Source organism: Grampus griseus, assembly GCF_964374135.1.
Source record: "Grampus griseus genome assembly, chromosome: 8".
NCBI classification, from domain to species: Eukaryota; Metazoa; Chordata; class Mammalia; order Artiodactyla; family Delphinidae; genus Grampus; species Grampus griseus.
The window spans coordinates 85,819,331-85,840,049 of NC_139002.1; the positions used below are offsets into that span (position 1 = coordinate 85,819,331).

At 44.6% G+C, this 20,719-nt stretch overlaps 1 protein-coding gene across 2 annotated transcripts in view; it reads left to right on the top strand.

Annotated features, from left to right (window-relative positions):
* Positions 1-20,719, top strand: part of KIAA1549L (KIAA1549 like) — a gene marked incomplete at both ends in the record, with an annotated part of 278,158 nt that overhangs the window by 204,757 nt on the left and 52,682 nt on the right. For both annotated transcript variants that reach the window (XM_082660255.1, XM_082660256.1), the window contains 3 exons: positions 4,155-4,333; positions 11,376-11,593; positions 18,406-18,535. In XM_082660255.1, the coding sequence (XP_082516381.1) occupies positions 4,155-4,333; positions 11,376-11,593; positions 18,406-18,535 (527 nt within the window). The remainder of the gene's footprint in view (positions 1-4,154; positions 4,334-11,375; positions 11,594-18,405; positions 18,536-20,719) is intronic.

Here is a 20,719-nt window from a genome sequence, read left to right on the forward strand (position 1 = left end):
CACCAAAAATATCAATAGCATATTTTATTGGATTAGAAGATGAACAGAAGAAGAAGGGAAGGAAGGAGGGAGGGAGAGAAGGAAGAAAGGAAGGAAGGGAGGAAGGAAGGAAGGAAATAACGTTGAATGGAATTGTGGAAAAACTAAAAGGTGCGGTTCCATCACATTGTCAGCTTGCAGAAAGTACTTGATTGTGTGAATGTAGCCTCTGAGAATAGATTATTCTCTTGGTGCGGAATAATCAGAAGTTGTTTTTATGGCTTAGTATCCATTCTAGAGGTTAGGGTTACTGAGGTTAATTAATAAATGTTCATGTACCAGGCTGTCATTCTAAAACTCTTGTTTTCCACCAGGTTTGTTGCATATGTAGCTTCTAATTTTCTACTTTTTTGTGAAGATAAGAACTTTAAAAGGAAAAGACACTATTCCACTAGCAACATGGCTGGGGGTGGGGGAGGGGGAGGTCCTTATAGCACAATGGCCTCGTTAGTTACCATAACTGCAGGCAGTTTTAGAGTCTGTTTCAAGGTGATGTTTAAATATAAGTGGGAAAGATAGGTGCCAGAGCTAGGATTTTGAAAGCAAAACAATTTGGCATTCTCTCAACTAAATACAGATACTTAAACTTCTGAACCCAAACCACTGTCACCTTAGAAAGAGTGTTTTCCAGGAAAGAGTTAACAATGAGTTCAAGGTGAGAACATTATGTATTTGTACCTTCAGTCATTTAGAAGAAAGGACCGCCATAGACCCTTAAGGGTGCACCTTCCTTTAAGACACCAAGATTTCACCGCCAGGTTTCAGAATCTAATCACACCTTGCCTCCTAGTTGTCGTGGGGCAGGTGGGACAGGAGGAGGACAAGCATCAGAGAGCTTGGAGGATGAATCACTACTTTCTTAGTAGGGGCCCTTGAGGATTTGTCAGAAATATTAGCTCAAAAACAGTTTCAGTTTATTCTTTCTTTGCTTTGCCAGTGAGATGAAGACTCACTTATTATTTGATAAGCAACACCAGAGGGCAGTGATTCTAGTTGTAAATTATTTGTCTTTGAGCTTTAATAAAGGTTCCCCAAAAAGAAAATGTTTTAAGAGCATTTTCTGCTTCACGTGGGAAGGTTCTCCCCATGCCAGTTCAAGCATAAAGAAATGAAATCTCCCTTTCCAGCCTGATATACTGAAGTTCACACCAGCAATGCAAATAAAACACAAATAGATACAGGGTGGATGCCTGGTGGCATTCACTGTGATGATGTGATGATGTTCTAGGATACTTCCTCAGTTTCACTGTGGCCCTTTTCTTCAGCATCGTCCGATGCTTTTTTCTTTAGGGATAAATTATGCTTTAAATATTCCCACGAATCTGCTGTACTCACATAACATTTTAATGTATTAATATTTAATGCAATGCCTTTTAATGTATTTTTTCCATACAGTCCTTTTGGGGGGAGGATAACTATTTTGCTCTTAAAGAAACCTAGAGGAATTATTGTGCAAATCTGAATATGACTTTGAGTGATAGTGGAAAGGAACTGCAGTTTATACAGTTTCTAGGGTGTTCTTTTCCTGTCCCATTATAGTTATGCTCCCCCCTTTCCCTCCACGGGGTGAGGAGTAAGGGTGTCACAACCCAGAAGCAATAAGAATGCTAGGTATCATCTCTTCAACCTCAGAATGGTTAACTTTTACATGTTTAATTGTTCTGCAGGTACTAACAGCATCTCTTTTTCCAAGTCAGGAAATTTTAGTCATTCCTTTATTCATTCATTTATTCAGCAAATCCCTATTAAAAGCCAACTGCATGTGAGACATTGCTAAATGCAAAGGCATGAGCCTTTAAAAAGATGGGAAAGAATGGAGCTCTTATATTCTAGTGGCAGGGGGTGGGAGCTGATTAAATCAATACAACAAATCAATAGTGATAAATGCATTGAAGAAAATACAACAGAGTGATGAGGTGAGTTTTTTTTAGATTGGTGGATAAGGTAAGTCTTTTTTAAGCTGCAACTTGAAAAATAAGAAGGAACTAGGCATGTAAAGATCTGCGGAAAGAGCAAATGCAAAATCCTGGAGGTGGGAACAAGCCTGCTGTGTTCAAGATGGCCATTGTGGCTGGAGCAGAGTGGCTCAGGGAAGAAGTGGGAAATGAGCTCAGCAAGATAGCCAGGGCCACATGGTACAGGACCTTGTAGGCCACAGTAAAGACTCTGGATTTTATTCTGAGAGAGATGAAGCCTTCAGAGGGTTCTGATCAGAGGAGTGCTGTGATCTGGTTATCTTTTGAAAAGATAATCCATCCTGGCTGCTGGTGGAGTGTGTATTTTAGAGGTAGGAGGACAAGAGTGGAAACTCAGAGGAGGGGCATTGTTTAGGAAGTGTATTGGTTACTTATCGCTGCGTAACAAATTACCCCAACATCTAGCAACCGAAATGACAATCTAAATTTATTATCTCACGTAGTATCTGTGGGTCAGGAATTCAGAAGTGGTTTAATTGGGTGGCTCTGGGTTCAGAGTATCTCATGAGGTTGCAGTCAAGATATTGGCCTGGACTGTAGCCATTGAAAGGCCTCACCGGGCCTGCAGAACCCACTCATAAGATGGCTCACTCACATTATTGTTGTCAGGAGTCTCAGTTTCTTGCCACATGGACGTCTCCATAGGGCTCCTTGAGTGTTTGCATAACATGACAGCTGACTTTCCCTAGAGGGAAGTGATCCAAGAGAGAGCAAGGTGGAAGCAACAATGCTTTTTTACGACCTAGCCTTGGAAGAGATACATTGCCATTTCTGCAATTTCCTGTTTTGTTACACAGGTTAATCCTATGTGGTTGTGAATATCGGGAGGCAGGAATTACTGGGTGCCGTATTGGAGGCTGGGTTTCATAGGAGTTGTCTGGTGGGAGATAATGGTAGGAAAGCAAGAATTGCCCAGCAAAACTACACTCTAAAAAGATATATGCATCTGGTAACACATCTGAATAGAGATTTTCCTCTGTCATTGGCTTCTTGGTGGCCTGCTGTTCACAAATAAGTCCACAGAACCCAAAAGTCCTCCAATTATAACCCATGGTTAGACTCTGAGGTGTTTTAGCCACATTGCAAACTAACAATTTACTTGGCTCAATTTGACAAATCTTCTGTGATTATGATAAGTGACAGAATGGTACAAACTATGTTTCTCGATAATTTAAATGACATCTCAATCTCTCGAGATGGGAGGAAAGATGAATACACTTCTATTACATTCATATTTCATATAACACCTATTTTGCTCCTAAATTGCCGGCTGGCTTGGTCGTTTGAACAGGCTTAATTTATCTCTTGCCGAGCCATGCTCAATAAACTGTCATTCGTGTAGTTACTCAATGGGAATGTGCTTTAAGAACAAGTAAATCAGCAAGGTAGCCCTGGCCCTCCAACATCCTCCGTCAGCTTAGCTGTGGAAGCGCAGGCAGATGGCTGTCTTGCAGCAATCACAGCAGAATCCTCTGTCAGAGGGGAGAATTAATTTAACAGAGTGTAGGTGGAAATCGCTCTACTTAATTAGGGGAGTCGTCTGTAGCTTTAAATTGGTTTCTCGGGCGGTTATTTCTTAACTTTCTTTTGTTTTAGTCACATGAAAGAAACCAAACCCTAGTCATTGAAGAAGCAGTCTTTAGAAAGAAAGAAAAAGTTTCAGGAGCAATTACTGTGGCTGGTTGACCAGGGAAGACTCGTGACCTTCACATGATGCCAAAATGGGTAGCTTTGGTGGCAGAGACTAAACTGAATGCTGTTATTCTCTTGATTGTCGTATTTTAAGAATAGTTGCCAGGTTTGGCCAAATGGCACTTTTCCCATCTCCGACTCAAACATAGAGAACAAATTTACTTTTTATTTTTCAAGTGTGTTCTGTCACAGTTTTGAAGGAATGGTTTTTACTTTTTGAATTCAAACCAGTGGAGGGGTGAAGAGTGTAGATCTTAAATTAAAAAAAAAAAAAAAAGAAAGAAAGCCACGAGCAGGAGTGAGCCATTGGCACAGAACCAGACACTGTCGTTCCTGAGGTCATTTTGAGCAAAGTCATATCCTTCGGCCGTGAGCCTCTCATATATTCCCCCACGGTGGCGCAGCTTCCGCACACCAGAAAATCAATGTGTTTATGTTGTGCTTTAGTGCCGGCGAGCGACGAAGAGGAAGGAGCCGTCCTCTTTGACAGCTCTGGCAAGGCGGCTGCTGATCCCTTTGACACGTCTTCTGGGTCTGTGCAGCTCATCGGAATAAAACCCACAGCCCTCCCCGTGGTGCACCCCACCTCGGACAGGAGCCAGGAGCCGGTCGTACTCAACGGCGAGGTGAGCACCTGAGGACCAGAGCAGGAGAGAGCGGGTACAGCCAGGCCTCCGTGGATGCGGACTAAGGAGTAGCACCTGGGGGTCCTGGGTGCAGGTTGCATCCAGGTGTACGGGGCTCTGGGGGTCATTTTTACCTCTGCATGCGTGGGCCTCAGCAGAACTAATCAGGACACAAGTCACCCCAAACCAGTTTGCTGAGTGATGTTTTCAGAGCATTTTCTACCTTCATTAGAAAGCCCAAAGGGGACTTTTTAAAAACTGTAGTTGTGAAGAGAAACATCAGAAATCCTCCTTCCCCAGCACGTCACCCACACAGCCTGCTGTCTTTCTTGATACTAAACTGGTCAGGATGGCACGTCTGTTGCAGTGGTGGTGAGAGGCACTTGAATTGATAGGGGACCGGAGGAGATCCAGACCGGGATATGGCCCACTATCTAGGCTTTGAAATGACTTTTACTCCTTTGAGCAAGCTTGAGACAACCCTTTGCCTGCTTCCAGGAGGATATCGATGGATATCATGATGTTAACCAATTTTCCTAAGTCTGAAAAAAATGATTAATGTACACGAGAATAATGATTCCACCAAAGAAAAACAGATAGATGGATGGGTGGGTGGGTGGATGGATGGATGGATGGAGATAGATAGATAGATTGATAGAGGCAATTTAGGGGAGAGCAAGAGAGTAAATTGGGTAAAAATTATCTGCCATTTCTCCATCTCCTGCAGCAGAATGGTCAGTGGGCTGAAGACGTTTATGGTCCTTTAAGGCCATGCATGTGGAACCTGCATGTGAATACATTACACATGTATGCACGCACACACGTACTTTCATATATTTTTCTCTGTTGTTAAGCTGTCAGGTTGGTTTTTCACTTCATTAGTTTATACCCAGCTATGGTTACCTGCATCAGGAGGGAGATTGCCTAAGCTTTGAAGTCTCTTTACCCTCACACCCGGAGGACAATGCGACAGCCCCATGCAGCTGTGTATTGTAAGCGCACTTAGCGGTTTGTCTGCGTCCCCCATCGAGGCCACGTATAAAAGCCTGTTACAGACCTGATTCAGGAAGCTCCTCTGGTTTTCTGGACAGAAAGACCGAACTGCCCGGAGGTGTGATGAGTTGAGTTTCATCAACTTTAAAAATAATTTAACTGGGAATTCCCTGGTGGTCCAGTGGTTAAGACTCAGTGCTTTCACTGACGTGGGCCCAGGTTTGATCCCTGGTCGGGGAACTAAGATCCCACAGGCCGCACGGCATGGCCAAAAATAAATAAATAAAACTAAAAAGAACTTAACTGGTTGTGGACTTATAGAGCACTTCTATTCCAACCTCATTCTTTTTAGACAAAGCAACTGAAGCCAGAGGGCTCAGGTGGCTTGCTCAAAGTTGCACTGCAGGTTATTGCAACAGTATGATGCTCAGGCCCCCTGGCTCCCTGTCCAGTGCTCGCTCCTTCCCTCTCTTTGACTTCCTGTGGCCCATTAGTGAAAAAAAGCATTGTGCTTGAAAGAGTATGGACTCTCCAGCCATGCTGCAAGAATGTGAATCCCACCTCTTCTACTTACTATCTTTGTGACCTTAGGCAGGTTAATTTATCTGTGCCTCAGTATCTCCATCTGTACAATGGGACTGTTGTGAGGATCAAATGAGTTAATACATGTAAAGCACTTAGAACAGTGCCTAGCCTACAAGTACGTTATTATTACTGTCATCATCATCATTAGTCAGCTAATGAGCAAGGATTCACTGATCGTGTACTTTATGCCCTTTGGCCCTATAATGTGGGAACCTGTATATCTTCTTAAAGCCAATCACAGCCAGTGAATCTTTCCTTATACACAGTTCTGCCACTGGACATGCAAGCCCAGTGATTAGAGGCCTCTGAGGTTATCACTAACGCACTGGTAACTGCTCTTCATTAAGACCCTCTGCCGAGTATGGGCCCAGGTGATGGCTGCCATGCCTGGATCTTTTCATTCCCAGCTTAGCCATGTGAATGTCCTGGGGACAGGTTCCAGATCTCGGCTAAATCTAACTTACCACTCCCTTTTTCTGCCAGGCCCATCACCCTGTCACAGGAGAACAGATGAGCATTTTCCCTGTCCAGAAGTGGATGCATGTTACACTTTGGTAGCCGAAGGAATAGACCTTGCTGACGTTTGGATTGGAAAGGAGCCCTGAACTGTTCTCTGTAATTTACTGCCTTGTGGCATTTGAGGCAGATTGTCTTATAATTTTCCTCTTTCTCCTCTTACGGGCAGCTTGTATAAGTGAAGAAAGTACAGCCTCAAAGCCATAAATTTTCCTTTTATGAATTATAGGTAATTCTTTTAAATATTATTTTAAAGAAAACATAATAACAGCAAAGTTCAGAAAGTAAGAAAGATCACTGTAACTTCACTACCCTAATACATCCTCTGTTTTCATGTTTTCCACCTTCACGCTTTTGATCAAGCGCATGATATTTTAGAATCTCATCATAGACAGACAACTTTATATCTTGTATCTTAAGCACTTGCTGTGTTGCTGTTGTCTTTCTGACGATCATTGTGAATGACCTGATTGAGTAGGTGCACCGTTGATTGGGAAACTACTCTCCCATTGTTCAAACCAGGTATTTTTGGTTTTAGTTTTCATGCATGACTTTTAAAAAGTTTTTATTTTGAAAATAATTTTAGATTTACAAAAGAGTTGCTGTAGTAGGACAGAGAATTCCGTTACCCAGCTAGTTTTTTACCTGCTACCCCTACTGTTAACATATTCTGTAACCATAGAATAATGATCCAACCCAAGAACATAACATTGGTACAATACTATTGACTAATGTGCAGATCTCATTTGAATTTCACCGGTTTTCCCGCTCATGTCCTTCTCCTGTTCTGGAATCCAGTCCAGGATCCCACATGGCATTTAGTTGTCTTCTGAGTCTCCTCCAGTTTGGGACAGTTTCCTTCTTTGTGACCATTTTGTCTTTCATGACCGTTACTCTTTTGAAGCCAGTTACCATGTAGAATGTCCCTCAATTTGGATTTGTCTGATGTTTTCTTATGACTGGATTGAGGTTATGAAGTTTTGGCATAACTATGGGAATGTTGTGGCCTTTCGTGGGCATTGCATCAGGAAGTACTTGATACTGATATGTCTGATTACTGGTGACGTTAACTTTCATCTCTGACTTTGAACTTCTCTTGGAACGTTGTTTCAGGAGAGATTCCAGAAATGGATTCCTGGCTCAGAGGATGTCATGCTACCTTCTTCTCTTTACTGGTTTTCTCAGTGGCAGGCAGAATGAGGGAACAATTAAAGATTTGTGAGATGCTACCAACCTAAAGCTATCATCAGGGCCCAGGTTGGGGAGATCTTTGCAAGAGTTAGAAAAAGTATGTCCCTCAGTCTGTTTCTTCAAATGCTGTAAAAATAAAGCATCTAAGATGCAGCCTCGTGTTAGTGAACCTTGGGCTTCGTACGTTGGTTGATACGTATCTTACCACTGGATGAATTCATTGCTAGGATAACCTAGCAGCGTGGAGTGTCAGGACTGGAGTCTCTGCTTGTACATTGAACCACATCCTGGGCATTTGGAAGTTTATCTTAGAGGATGGGCTATAGTTACTCAGGCTCATGACTCCGGAGCTAGCTGCACGGATCCTCGAATGGGCTTTGATAAAACACCACACTCTCACCACAACTTGTTGGCCAGACACAGCTAGTGCTGTATCTAATCCTCAAAGCCCCCAGGTGTTGGTTTACATTGTTATAGGCTGCTTCTTGCAACTGGCTTGCCCCTTCCTCTTTCCCTCCTGAAACAGGAATCAGAAAGGATGCAACCAGAGTAACTCTCATGGGCAAGAGGAAGGAACAGGGACATTCTAAGACTTCAGTGCAGCCTGTGGCCTGTCTGCCTTCCTTTGTTCATCTTGCCCCTGCCCCAGCACACCCACTCCCACAGTGCTGCACCCATGCTGCTCAGCCCAAAGCCCCCTCACTGCCCCACTCCACCCACGTCTGCTCACCTTAGTGCTCTGTGCTCCCAAAGCTACTCATTCCCCTTCCCCTTCTCTCTGTCAAGCTCCCTCTCCCTTACTCTTAGATGTAAAGGAACCCCAAACAACCCACATTAGCGATAATAACATTTTAAAGTCATTCTCAGTGATGGTCACGTTGCAAGCATGCCATGCATGTGAACTCATGCAAATCCTCACAACAGCCCTACGAGGGCAGTAGTATTATCTGCCTCTTCACCTAACGAATCTGAGGCACAGAGAAGTTAAGTAATGTGCCCAGGGTCACGTAGCTAGGGAACGACAGAGCTGGGATTTAAACCAGGCAGTTGATCTGGTCCCCAGAACCTACACCCTTAGCCACAGCTTTATGCTGCTCCATCATTAAGATGCAAATGACTGAAAGCAACGGTATTATCCTCCCAAGTGTGTTTGCATATTAACCCACTGAGCTCTGGTGAACATTTCATGAAGAGTTGGGAATGAGTGAGAGACAGAGATTGACTTTAAAAGGAGATTCTTCCCCTGTGTTACTTGCAAGTAAGTTTGGCTCAAGTGGGGACCCTGCTCCTATGCTTACCTGTGACAGTGGGGGGGAACTGGGGGAAAGAGGGGAGCAATTCCCTCAGCAGAAGGGAGTACTGCTGGCCTTCGTTTTTGGAGTCTTGATGTTCTAGCAGATTTTAAGTTAATTATCCAAATAGAAGAGCCTTAAGAAGAAAAAGAGCTTAATCTAAAGTATCGTCAGCAGCATGGGCAGTGAGTCAGGGATTCATGGGCCCGACTGGCCAGAAGCCCAGCATCCCAGGCTGTGGGTCATTGCTACCAGGGGGACTTTCAAGTCCAGGAGGGACACAAAGTGGGAAAGACAACTGTACCCCTTCCTCCCTCTGTCCCCCGTTGGCATTGGCTGCAACAGTGAGGAAGCTCCTGTGCCACGTCCCGGGGGCCTCAAATTTCTGACCCCAAGACCATTGGACCTTATGCCTTCTTGAACCCCCTAACTGTTTCTTCAAACACGCTGTTTTGTAGCAGTCTAATATAGAACACGAACAGGAGCATGGAGGGCTGCTCTGTTGGTTGGGGACCAGACCCCACAGCTTAGCTGTCTTTTTTTTTTTTTTTTTTTTTGCGGTACGCAGGCCTCTCACTGTTGTGGCCTCTCCCGTTGCGGAGTACAGGCTCCGGACGCGCAGGCTCAGCGGCCATGGCTCACGGGCCCAGCTGCTCCGCGGCATGTGGGATCTTCCCGGACCGGGGCACGAACCCGTGTCCCCTGCAGCGGCAGGCGAACTCTCAACCACTGCACCACCAGGGAAGCCCATTAGCTGTCTTCTTGCTGCCTCCACACTTTCCTGGCTCCTGAGGACTCTCCTGGAGCTCTGGGGCAACAGTTCTTAACCCAGGTCCCTGGACTTGCTGAAGCTATTGGCTTTTGGAGGGCAAGACTCCTAATTCTCGTAAGATTCTCAGCTGACCTTCCAAAATGACACAAATCCATGGAATATAATTTGAAAACCAATGCTCAGTGCCAGAGGTTTCTCACCCAGGTGCTGGACCAGAGTCAGCTCTGGGACTGTTTTCAAACCACAGATGCCCAGGCCCTACTCTTGAAGATTCGGATTCAGTAGGTCTGGGGTAGAGTCTGGGCCTATGGATTTTTTGCCAGCTCTGTATCCAGCGCCAGTGCACTGCCAGATGACCATTGCCTTGCACATCTTCCCAATGGAAAGACCCAACTCTGGCAAGCCCACACCAACCTCAGCCCTCAGCCATTCTTGGGGTGGAATCTACCAGTCCAGGGGCTTAGACTTTGGACCTTCTGTACTTCCTCGTCTTCTCATCCTGAGAGGCAGTGTACATGGTAGCTAACTGTGCAGACTCAGAGCTCTGACATGGGCTGTCCAAGGTCAAACCCTGACCCCACCACTGATTATCTGTGGGGACCGTGAGAAAGCTCCTTAATCTCATCTGTACAATGGGGAATGAAATAACCTGCCTATGGGTTGTCATGAAGGTTAAGAAGACTTCACTTCACACACATTAAGTCACTCCAGTGATTGTACATCACAGACTCTATAAGGGGAGCTCTTACTTAAGTTTGCTAGGGGTCCCAACTCTGCACTTTACTAAGTTAGCCGTTTGGGGGCCTCAATTTCCTCATCTGTCAGGTGGAAGTCATCCACACACTTACCAGACTTTCCATGATTGTCCCTTGAAATTACAGCTGTGAAAATGCTCTCTACATTATACACGATCATACAGATGTAGTCAAGTCCGATTACCAGCAGCACTAATGGTTCTCCATATTGTTCAGTGTCAGGCAGATTTCACCATTCAGCTCTGTTTGTGGGAGTAACATCCTCATCATTTGTTACTTACTTAGCAAAGTCATCTGCTTGTATCTTTGACAGGTGAGCAGGAACTGGTTGGCAATAGCGACCATGCAAGGCTTCTTTCAAGAAAGCTATAGGTTGACAAGAATAAGCTCTCAAGTGCAGGTCGATAGAGTGGGGAGACCTTGGGAGCAGGGTGTCTGCTCCCCTTTCCCACCCCATTCATCTCAACTCTACTCCTTCAGGAACTGGCTGTCTTATCCAGCCGGACACCAGCCAGACTGCCAGGGGAGGCCACTGGGCTGCTCAGGGCTGGAGCTAGAGTCGGAACCCCAAGTCTAGCTGGGTTGCCAAGTCCGAGTCTTCCACACAGGGGAACCAAAAGGGTTTAGGCGGGACTAAGACCCACACCACAAAGCTAAAAGTGCAGAGTCAGGCCTAGACCCGAGTAGACTCGAATAGATGGGCAAGGACGCCCTGCGGGAAGGTCTCAGGTGACTTAGGCAAGCGCCAGGCTCCACACTGTTTGTGGTCCACTCTTGAGGGCTGGTCTTGGCATGGGACACAGGTGGGTCTGGCTGGCTCAAAGGACCAGAGGTGAAGCCCAGGATGGCTTTTCCAGGAGTTGTGACTGTCTGATGAAGCTTCCTGTCTGTGGGCTGTGCCTGGTCAGGTGTGGGCCTGAGACTGTCTCTCTCCCCAGGTGAACAAAGCCCTGAAGCAGAAGTCAGACATCGAGCATTATCGGAACAAGCTGCGCCTCAAAGCCAAGAGGAAGGGCTACTACGACTTCCCTCCGGTGGAGGCGGGCAAGGCTCAGATGGAAAGAAAAAAGATGTATGAAAAAGCCCCAAAGGAAATCGAGCACGTTTTGGATCCAGACCCAGAAATGTGTGCCCCATTCACTGAGGCTAAAAACAGGTGCAGTCCCTAAGGGATTCTCTGAAGGTCGCTGTACCATTAGTGGGCGAGGGCAGGGTGTGCCTCGGGCAATACAGTCTGGGTCTCTGGATCTGTTTGTTACTTTAGGACTATCGTCTTTGCAGGCTGCTGGTCTGGGCCACACTGGTCTGTACGAACAGGAGTTCCACAGTGAGTCTGGGAGAGAATAAAACTGAAGCCGTTAAAAAAAAATACTTGTGCAAACAACCATAATTGTCCTTTAGCTTAATGATGTTTTCAAACCTGTAGCTGTTTCAGAGCTGGGTTCAGATACAGTTATCACCCACCTGGTTATGCAACTTCCAGATCAAGGGACAGTGTATTCGTCAATTATTTTAGTGGCTCTTGCATAAGAAAAACAGAACGCATGCCTCACCTTTTCATTCAGCTTCAGTAAGTATTTACCGCACCGCTACTGCAATCTCCATGCCGAGTTCCTCTTTCATTCATAGACTTGTTCATTCACTTGCCATTTATTGTCACCTGCTCTGTATTGGGCACCACGCATGATCCTGGATACTGTCATGGTCACATGTTCATTCATTCAATTCATTCCAACTTTTATGGTGGACAGGACAGCCCAATCACTGCTCTTGTGGAACTTAAGGTCTGATGGGAGAGAAAGATCACCACCCCAAAAGTTCATTGCTCACAAGTGCAATGGGTGTTTGAAATGTGAGCTGCTGTGACAGTGGAAAAGGTGGGCCTGGCCTAGCAAGAGACGGGTAGGCCTGGTGGTTGGAATTGGCATCTCTCCAAGCTTTGCGGCTAATTCAGCAGGGAGTGGCCTCACCTGCTGGGAAAAGGGGTAGAGGTCAGCAAAGCTAGATAGGCCCGCCTTTCTTCTTTGCCTTCCCTCTGAGGCATTTCCCCAAAAGCATTTTCATGATTTGAGAACATCTCTTTCAAATACTCCTTGGCAGGGGCCCCTTGACTTTGAGCTGCCAGTGCTCCAACCCATCCTGTAGCCTTGGCAGACGTACCCTCTTCAGAGGTCCCCGGGGAGGACAGGATGGTTCCTGGCCTGAGTGGGTATTTATTCAAAGCCAAAATGACTATGTGGCAGGCTTAGATGGAAGCCATAAAATCAAGCTGCTATATTTTGTGAATGGAATCACCATAATTTATTTTTAATAACGAAAGGGGAGAATTCTAAGCCAGTGCTTCACTTACCAGGCTTCTCATTAGGCTTGGTGGGGATACCAAGCTGTTGATCTAAAATCATACTGTGATGGGATCACAATGTGTGTGCCACCAAGTTGATAACTGTAGGAAAAAGAGAGAAGAACATATGTAGATGTTATTGGGAGGCTGGGGCTTCTTTAGCTTTCACATTATACTTTGGGTCTTTTTACTTCAGGGGTCTTTTATAGACGAGGGCGGGGAGTTTTTTTGCTGGGTTTCCTGCTGATACTTGGGAAATGAATCAAAAGCCCTGTACTAGGAAGAGGAACTGAGTTTGGAAATTTTTGAGAAATGAAACTTTCCGTTAAGGTATTTTATAAGGAGAATGAGCAAAACTTTTTTCTGGAGAGGTGCATCTCCACTGCCTAACGAAAGGTCAGGCCAGATTCTTAAGGCCCTTTGATGGCCTGCTGATGCTGGAATGATAAAGGTAATTTTTAGGAAATGTCTGTTGAAGAAATGATTTAATTAAAATGTTTGACCAGTTAAGGGAAAAATAGAGATAACAACAAATCAGGTGAGGTGGGGGGTAGGAAAGGAGATGGGGTCAGCAAGAGACTGGGACGAGAGAAGAGAAAGATTAATAGAGAAAAGGAGAGAAACAGAGGCTCAGTAAGCTCTTGGGTGCTATTCTTTTTTTTTTAAGCTTTTTTAAAAAAATTAATTTTTAATTAATTTTTGGCTGCGTTGGGTCTTCGTTGCTGCGTGTGGGCTTCCTCTACTTGTGGTGAGCGGGGGCTACTCTTCGTTGTGGTGCACGGGCTTCTCATTGCGGTGGCTTCTCTTGTTGTGGAGCACAGGCTCTAGGTGCATGGGCTTCAGTAGTTGTGGCCCATGGGCTCAGTAGTTGTGGCTCATGGGCTCTAGAACGCAGCGTCCGTAGTTGTGGCACACGGGCTTAGTTGCTCTGCAGCATGTGGGATCTTCCCGGACCAGGGCTCAAACATGTGTCACCTGCGTTGGCAGGTGGGTTCTTAACCACTGTGCCACCAGGGAAGCCCCTCGGGTGCTATTTTTGTCACACCCCACTGTTGACTCCAGGCACTGTCCACTGCTACCTGCTGTGTGTGTTACCTGTTATCACAGGTTAGACTTGCCTGTTAATTACTGTTCACAGTTCAACTTGTTAGAGGTTCTGCTCTCAGTGACCTAGCCCCTGCAAGGCACAAGTAAGGGACTCATTCTCTAGGCCAGAGGTAGCATCAATAACCAGAATCTTACCCTGAGACCTAAATAAATCAAAGACAAAGTTTAGATTCCAAATGATGACTCATCCTGATACCCTTTAAAAGAGTTTTCACAGGGCTTCCCTGCTGGCGCAGTGGTTGAGAGTCCACCTGCCGATGTAGGGGACACGGGTTCGTGCCCCGGTCCGGGAAGATCCCACATGCCGCGGAGCGGCTGGGCCCATGAGCCATGGCCGCTGAGCCTGCGCGTCCGGAGACTGTGCTCCGCAACAGGAGAGGACACAACAGTGAGAGGCCCCAACAGTGAGAGGCCCATGTACCACAAAAAAAAAAAAAAAAGAGTTTTCACAGCTTTTTTTTAAAAGTCAGAGCACACCCCCCTTTTTATTTTATAAACTCTTACCCAGAGACACAGAGTATGTAATATAACTGAGGCAGGTGCTGTCACCTACATGTCCCCTCAGCCCCCCTATAGGCCAGCAGCATCCTTCATCTGTGACTCTGACGTGAGCCCCCGACCAGAAGTGTCAGGTAGTTAATGTGCTCTGGAGCAGCTGTAGTCACTGACAGATGGGAACTGATAAAGACCCCTGGCAGAAGAACTATACACTGTTGTAATAACCACGTTGTCTGGTTTCTATGTTTGATGACTTGACATCTGGGGCCTTGCCCCTGGAGAAACTGCCCCTCCCAGGGCTGGCTAGACTTTTCTTAGGGATAGTAAGTCTCACGTGCAAGTGCACTTGTTAGACACAAACAAAACAAGCTGGAGCCCAGACTCCAGCTGCCTCTTGCACACAGGGCTTTTGCAATCTGAGCCCCCAGCGTCCCTGCCCGAATCACCCTGGCCAGGTACCAGACAAACAGGGACAGCTCCCATGTCCCAGAGTCTGCCAGAATCTTTCAAGTGAGCCAGTCCTAAGCCTGCTTACCCTGCCTTGCCAGTTCTTTCCCATGAAAGCCACAATAAAGGCTCTTGCCCACATTTTCCCCACACTCCCACTGCCTTGTGACTGACCTTTGTGCTTTCCCTGTGGCCCTCCATAGTGTGGCATGCCCTTTCCTCTTGAGATCTGTGAGTATACAAGCTATCTTTTCAATGGCAGTCATCCCCTGATCTGTTGGTTTTACCATACCTGAATAATAATGAAACCTACATTTTATTTTATTTTTATTTTTATTTTTATTTTTTTGCGGTACGCGGGCCTCTCACTGTTGTGGCCTCTCCCGTTGCGGAGCACAGGCTCCAGACGCGCAGGCTCAGCGGCCATGGCTCACGGGCCTAGCCGCTCTGCGGCATGTGGGATCTTCCCGGACCGGGGCACGAACCGCGTCCCCTGCATCAGCAGGCGGACTCTCAATCACTGCGCCACCAGGGAAGCCCGAAACCTACATTTTAAAACATCTGTCTCTCACACTCCTCTAGTGAGTTTGAGCCCCAGATGCCCAAAACACTGATCTGCTCTGGATCATATCCTTTATTGGCCTCCTTTCCTTCCCTCTCTCATTTTCCCACTTCCCAACTTGTGCTTCCTGGAACCCTCTCCCAAACAAACCACTTCTACTTCTACTCAGATCATCACAGAGCTTGCTTCTGCGGGAACCCAACCTAAGGCAATAACCTATAAAGACAGAGTTTCTCTGATAGAAGCAGGGCGTCCTCCTCCTTCTCAATGGCTCTAGTCCATCTTTATGGAACCCTAGGGTTCTGTAGAACACAGTTTGGAAACTACATTCTTAAACTATAGTGGTTAATCCCAGGCTCCAAAAAAATCCAAATAATATTTATCATTATCCTCCCAGCAGTATTTTCAAACGTTAAAAAGCTTATATCTCAAGTTTGCAAGTTTCAAAATTTGTTAACTTTTAAAGTATAGCAAAAATACCAATAGGAAATGAATATACCTAAGGGAACTCTTATTTGATTAAAATAAGTAATTTCTCTACCTGAAAGCCTAATTTATCTCGAAGTAGTTGCTTGCACATCAGGCACACATTGGTGATCTGGACAATTGAGATCCATGTCAAACAGCAGTCTTTAAACTGTATATAAAAGAACATTGTCTTTGACAGAAAAGGAGACTGGGGTGTATGCCAGTGTCTAAGGGCTCACCCCCATTCATGGTTCTTGAAAGGGCTTATACAATCTCACTATTGTATTTCTAATACTTCCAAAATAAACTACTTAAATGACAATTGCTAATCCTAGCATTTACTCCTCCATCACCTTTATTAGTAATTGGCAATCTCAGGACAGTTGTGAAGTCTGCTTCTTCCAAAAATGATTTGTAATTAGGTCAAGGGTAAGAATTCTTTGGGATCTGCCTTAACGTGTGAATCACTCAGAACAGATTCTGTTTCACGAGGCTGTGCTTCTTTCCTAAAGGAAGCCTCTAATTGCAGATAACTACAGGGCACGTTTGATAACACTAGGTGGTAAGCTCCTATATTAGTCAGGATTCTTTGGGATGTAAATGATGGAAAACCAACACAAACTGGTTAAATAAACGGGGAATTTACCATTGAACAGGCCAAAGCTTCAGGAGTGGCTAGGTCTAAGAGGTCATAGAATGTCTTCCATGTTTACCTTGCTGTTTCTTCACTCTTTGCTGGCCGGTTTTCAGGCAAGCTTTTACCTCAGAGTGGCAGACTGGTTACCAACAACTCTAGGCTTATATCCTATCTTCTTAGAAACCTCAATGCCAAGAGAATGCCTCTTTGCTGGTTGCTGTAGCAAAAGCCTTGAGACTTAGTCTCATTTGACTAACTCAAGTGCCCACCCTCTGACCAGCTGTTATGGCCATGGGGCTGTGATGCTATGACTGTCCAGCCTGAGTCACATGCCTATCCCTGGAGGAAAGCTGGCCCCCAAAGAACATCCTAGTGCTCTTACCTAAAGAGGGTTGTCCTGGATGCCAGGGAAGCAAAGACCACAGAGGCTCTCTAAACAGGTATAAGCTCCTCATGGTGAGGGAGTCGGTCTAACAGTGTGTTTTATTCCCTAGACTAATTACAAGGGTAGTGTCTTGCCTTGGGAGTTCTAATGTCTGTTCTAGACTAACAGTGTGTGAGTGTCATGCTGTGACAAACTGGGTGTGGGATCATGAAAAGGTATCTATATGTCCCAGGTTTCTTCCATAGTCACTGGGAATAAATAATGCAACCTCTTTTCCTTCAACCAATGAATGGATAGAATCTTAGAACCGAGACACAAAATAGGTGGTGTTTGGGGAGTTCTCTGAAGGCAGATGCTCTGAAATGCAAGTTATTTACAGAGAGAAACTTACTGTTGGATGAGAGGGAAGTAGCCAGTGATTTTATCCCACCTTTGTGTGATGAACCCTGCAGGATCATGTGAAAGTCCCTGCTACTAAGAATTGACTCTTGTGCAAGAAGAAAAGCACAGCCACAGCCCTCACTATGTTACTGTTTCTTTCCCCCTCCTTAAAAAATTCCTCTAATGACAAGTGGAAACAAGACAGTGATGATGCATTTCCTAGTGGGAGCTGAGTGGAGCCTCTGAACATGCTACTCCCTGGGCCTGAAATGCTCTATGCCTAGATTGGCATGTGGCTGGCTCTGTTAAGGTGTCTGTCAAAATGTCACCTCTCCAGAGAGGTCTTCCCTGACCATCCTATCTAAAGTCATCCCTCATCCTATCGCCATCTGTCACATCACCTCATTTTTCTTCCTAGCCCTTATTTCTCTTGGAAATTATCATGCGAATTGTCTGTCTCCCTTATTAGAATGTAAGCTCAGGAGAGTGGGGCCATGTCTGTCCTGCTCACTGTGAATCTTCATCATCTTCCACAGTGCCTGGTACATAGTAGCCACTCAGTAAATACTGAATGATGAATGGATGGATGGATGGGCCCCAAATTGCCTTTTGGTTTATAGCTCCTTAGCCCAGAAGGGAATCCACTGTGGTAAAGGTAGAAAAGAAAATCTATCAACACTTGTGTTTGAGAAGCTCATTAGCCACAGCGTTTGTTAACGCATCATGGAACCCTGCATGTGAAATCAGAAAGATGAAAAGGAATAGGAGGCTGCCAAGTCAACAAAGCTAACAAAAGCAAGTTTGTTCTTCCAGCATTAGCTGTCCTAGAGGGTCAAGGGAGAGTCCCTGGCCTTGCCATCAGCAGAATTTTAGATGAGGTTGCAGTGTTGCAATTGATTATAGTTACCTAGTTTCCATACAAAAGAGCATTTACAATTCAGCCAAATGGTTATAGCATCTGGAAGAAAATTCTTTATTCTACTCTTTCTACAGCCCCTGATGGCCAGGGAACAAATACCATCAATTCTGAGATTCGTGAAGCAAATCCAAACCCTTCATTGGTTGCCTGTAGTTTGGATCAGTGGAGAATTCCATCTGTCAGGGCATTTGCTGCATCATAACAGTTGTTGAATTTTCTTCAGGCAACAGATGAAGAACTCTGTCTACCGGAGTCGGCAATCTCTGAACAGCCCGAGTCCGGGGGAGACGGAGATGGACCTTCTGGTGACTCGGGAGCGACCTCGGCGTGGAATCCGTAACAGCGGATACGATGTAAGTCTCTGGTGGGCCGAGCTGAATACAGCTTTGCTTTGTCCTGAATGCAGAGGGGAGAGAGCATCCTATAATGTTTCAGTTTACTGCATATTAGTGGAATTTTAAAATGCACTAAAATGGTTTCTGTTTTATTATTTATTACCTGTTTTGCAAAGTAAGACTAATTGGAATGTGTCAGAGTAACAAATTATTGCTCAAAGGAGCTCAGTGTCTAAATTCAACCATTATATGAATAGTACATTATTGATCTTAAACTCAACAGCAATTCTAAATGCCCTTAATTTTTTTTCCCTTTGTCCTTACAAACTCAGTAGGAACTATGGCTGTGGGTTAGAATTCATTTGAACATAGGCTTCTTTTAATCCATAGCACCGTTGAGAAGTTGGATTTGTTCCTGATTTCATAACTCCTCAATATGCCATGGAAACAATGAGATTTCCAACAGAGCGATTTGGTGATTGCGTATGATGAAGCACATGCTAATGTGCAAGGATGCTCCAGGCTGTAAAAATGCTTCTAATCCCATCAAACGTCCCCAGATGATGACTTACAATGTGGTGCCTCCTCTCACGTTGTTTACATCCCGTCACATGTAGTTGGATTTCTACACCCTCAGGACTGGTCATTGTTTGCCACAAAAACTTAAAGTGGGATTTTTTAATGGTCCAATTAAAAGCAGAGATATTACACCTAATTTGAACTCTAATTACCTTCCTTACATTTAAACTTGATATTTGTGTTGGTGATGATACCCTTATCTTTTATTTCTCTTTCCTTTTTTATAGAAAACAGTTTGATGGTTTAGTTTTGTAAAATTCCAGATGCTTTGGGAAAATCTTTTTTTCTCCTCCAGATTAAATTATTCAATGTTAAATTTTCTCCCCATACAAATATTTCTTACACTAAACTTGATCATCAATTTGATAATCAGCCTGTGGTTAAAAATAGGGCGTTTGAAATTTCCAATTAATCTCTCCCTACTAACAGTGAGTATTCTTCCTGGATGCTTGTAGTTTGGGGAACTTCTTCTTCTGCTCGGGACTATTCTGCTGAGGTATGATAGGATTCTTAATTTATTTCAAGATTTGTATTAATAGATTTCTTGTGAGGTTCTAGACACAGACATTTTTACAGTTTGAGGAAATAGGCCAGAGGTTTCCCTATTAGTCTTGAAAAGAGAACACTGCAGGGTTTTTTTTACCACTTTGCCAGGACTTGCAGAACTCAACTAATACTCCTGGAATGTTGTGTAGAGCAGTAGGAGAGGGACGATTTTTTAAAGGCGGTTGCTCACCTCTCACAAACATGTATAAATATTCCAATTACAGATTACTTTAGGGGAAGCACACTTCATTTCAATAGATATTTTAAAATATACAATGCTTTGAAAAGTGTGTGTGATCACAAAAACATAAGCAAATATGTTTCCTTTAGAGAAGATGATCACCTAGGGAACAATTTTAGGAATTTAGACTGTTGATGCTGAGAATGAAATTGTTTCTTGTATCTCCTCCTGAGCCTTTTAATCCCATGAGAAGTATTTGCTATCATGTCCTGACTGCACACACGAGACCAGGCCCTGTTCTAGTCTTTTTACGGGTATAATCTCATTGAATTGGCAGTCACCAGTCAGGTAGGTACTCTCATCATGTCCGTTGTACAGATGGGAAACCAAGGCTCCAAGCAGTTACATAATAAGTTTACCCGACTCCAGAGCCCATCCCCTTAACCACCACAATACGACCTGCATGTGCCCTCACAACACTGTATATCTGTCTTCTCATAACGTAATATATGCCCAGTATTTCTGATCTCTATAAGATGTCAGGTCTCAACAAAATTCTTGCATGGATAACCCACACAAGCCAAAACTGGACCAGCAGATAAAGTAAAAAATAAGAGTCTTAGTTTTAAACAATGCATGCATTCATTTTCTGAATCTTGATGTTCCAAAAGTCCTGAATCACTCCTGGCAAAAGAATCCATTAGCTCAGCAGTGAACAGGTCATTCAGTTGGAAACACGTCATGCTTCCTACTGGGTCTGGGGATCTTGAAGCCAGGCCAACATTTGCAAGTCATTTCTGCCAGATTAGGAAACACCAGAGGGACCAGCTCCTTTTTTTTTTTTCTTTTGAATTTTATTTTATTTATTTTTAATACAGCAGGTTCTTATTGGTTAT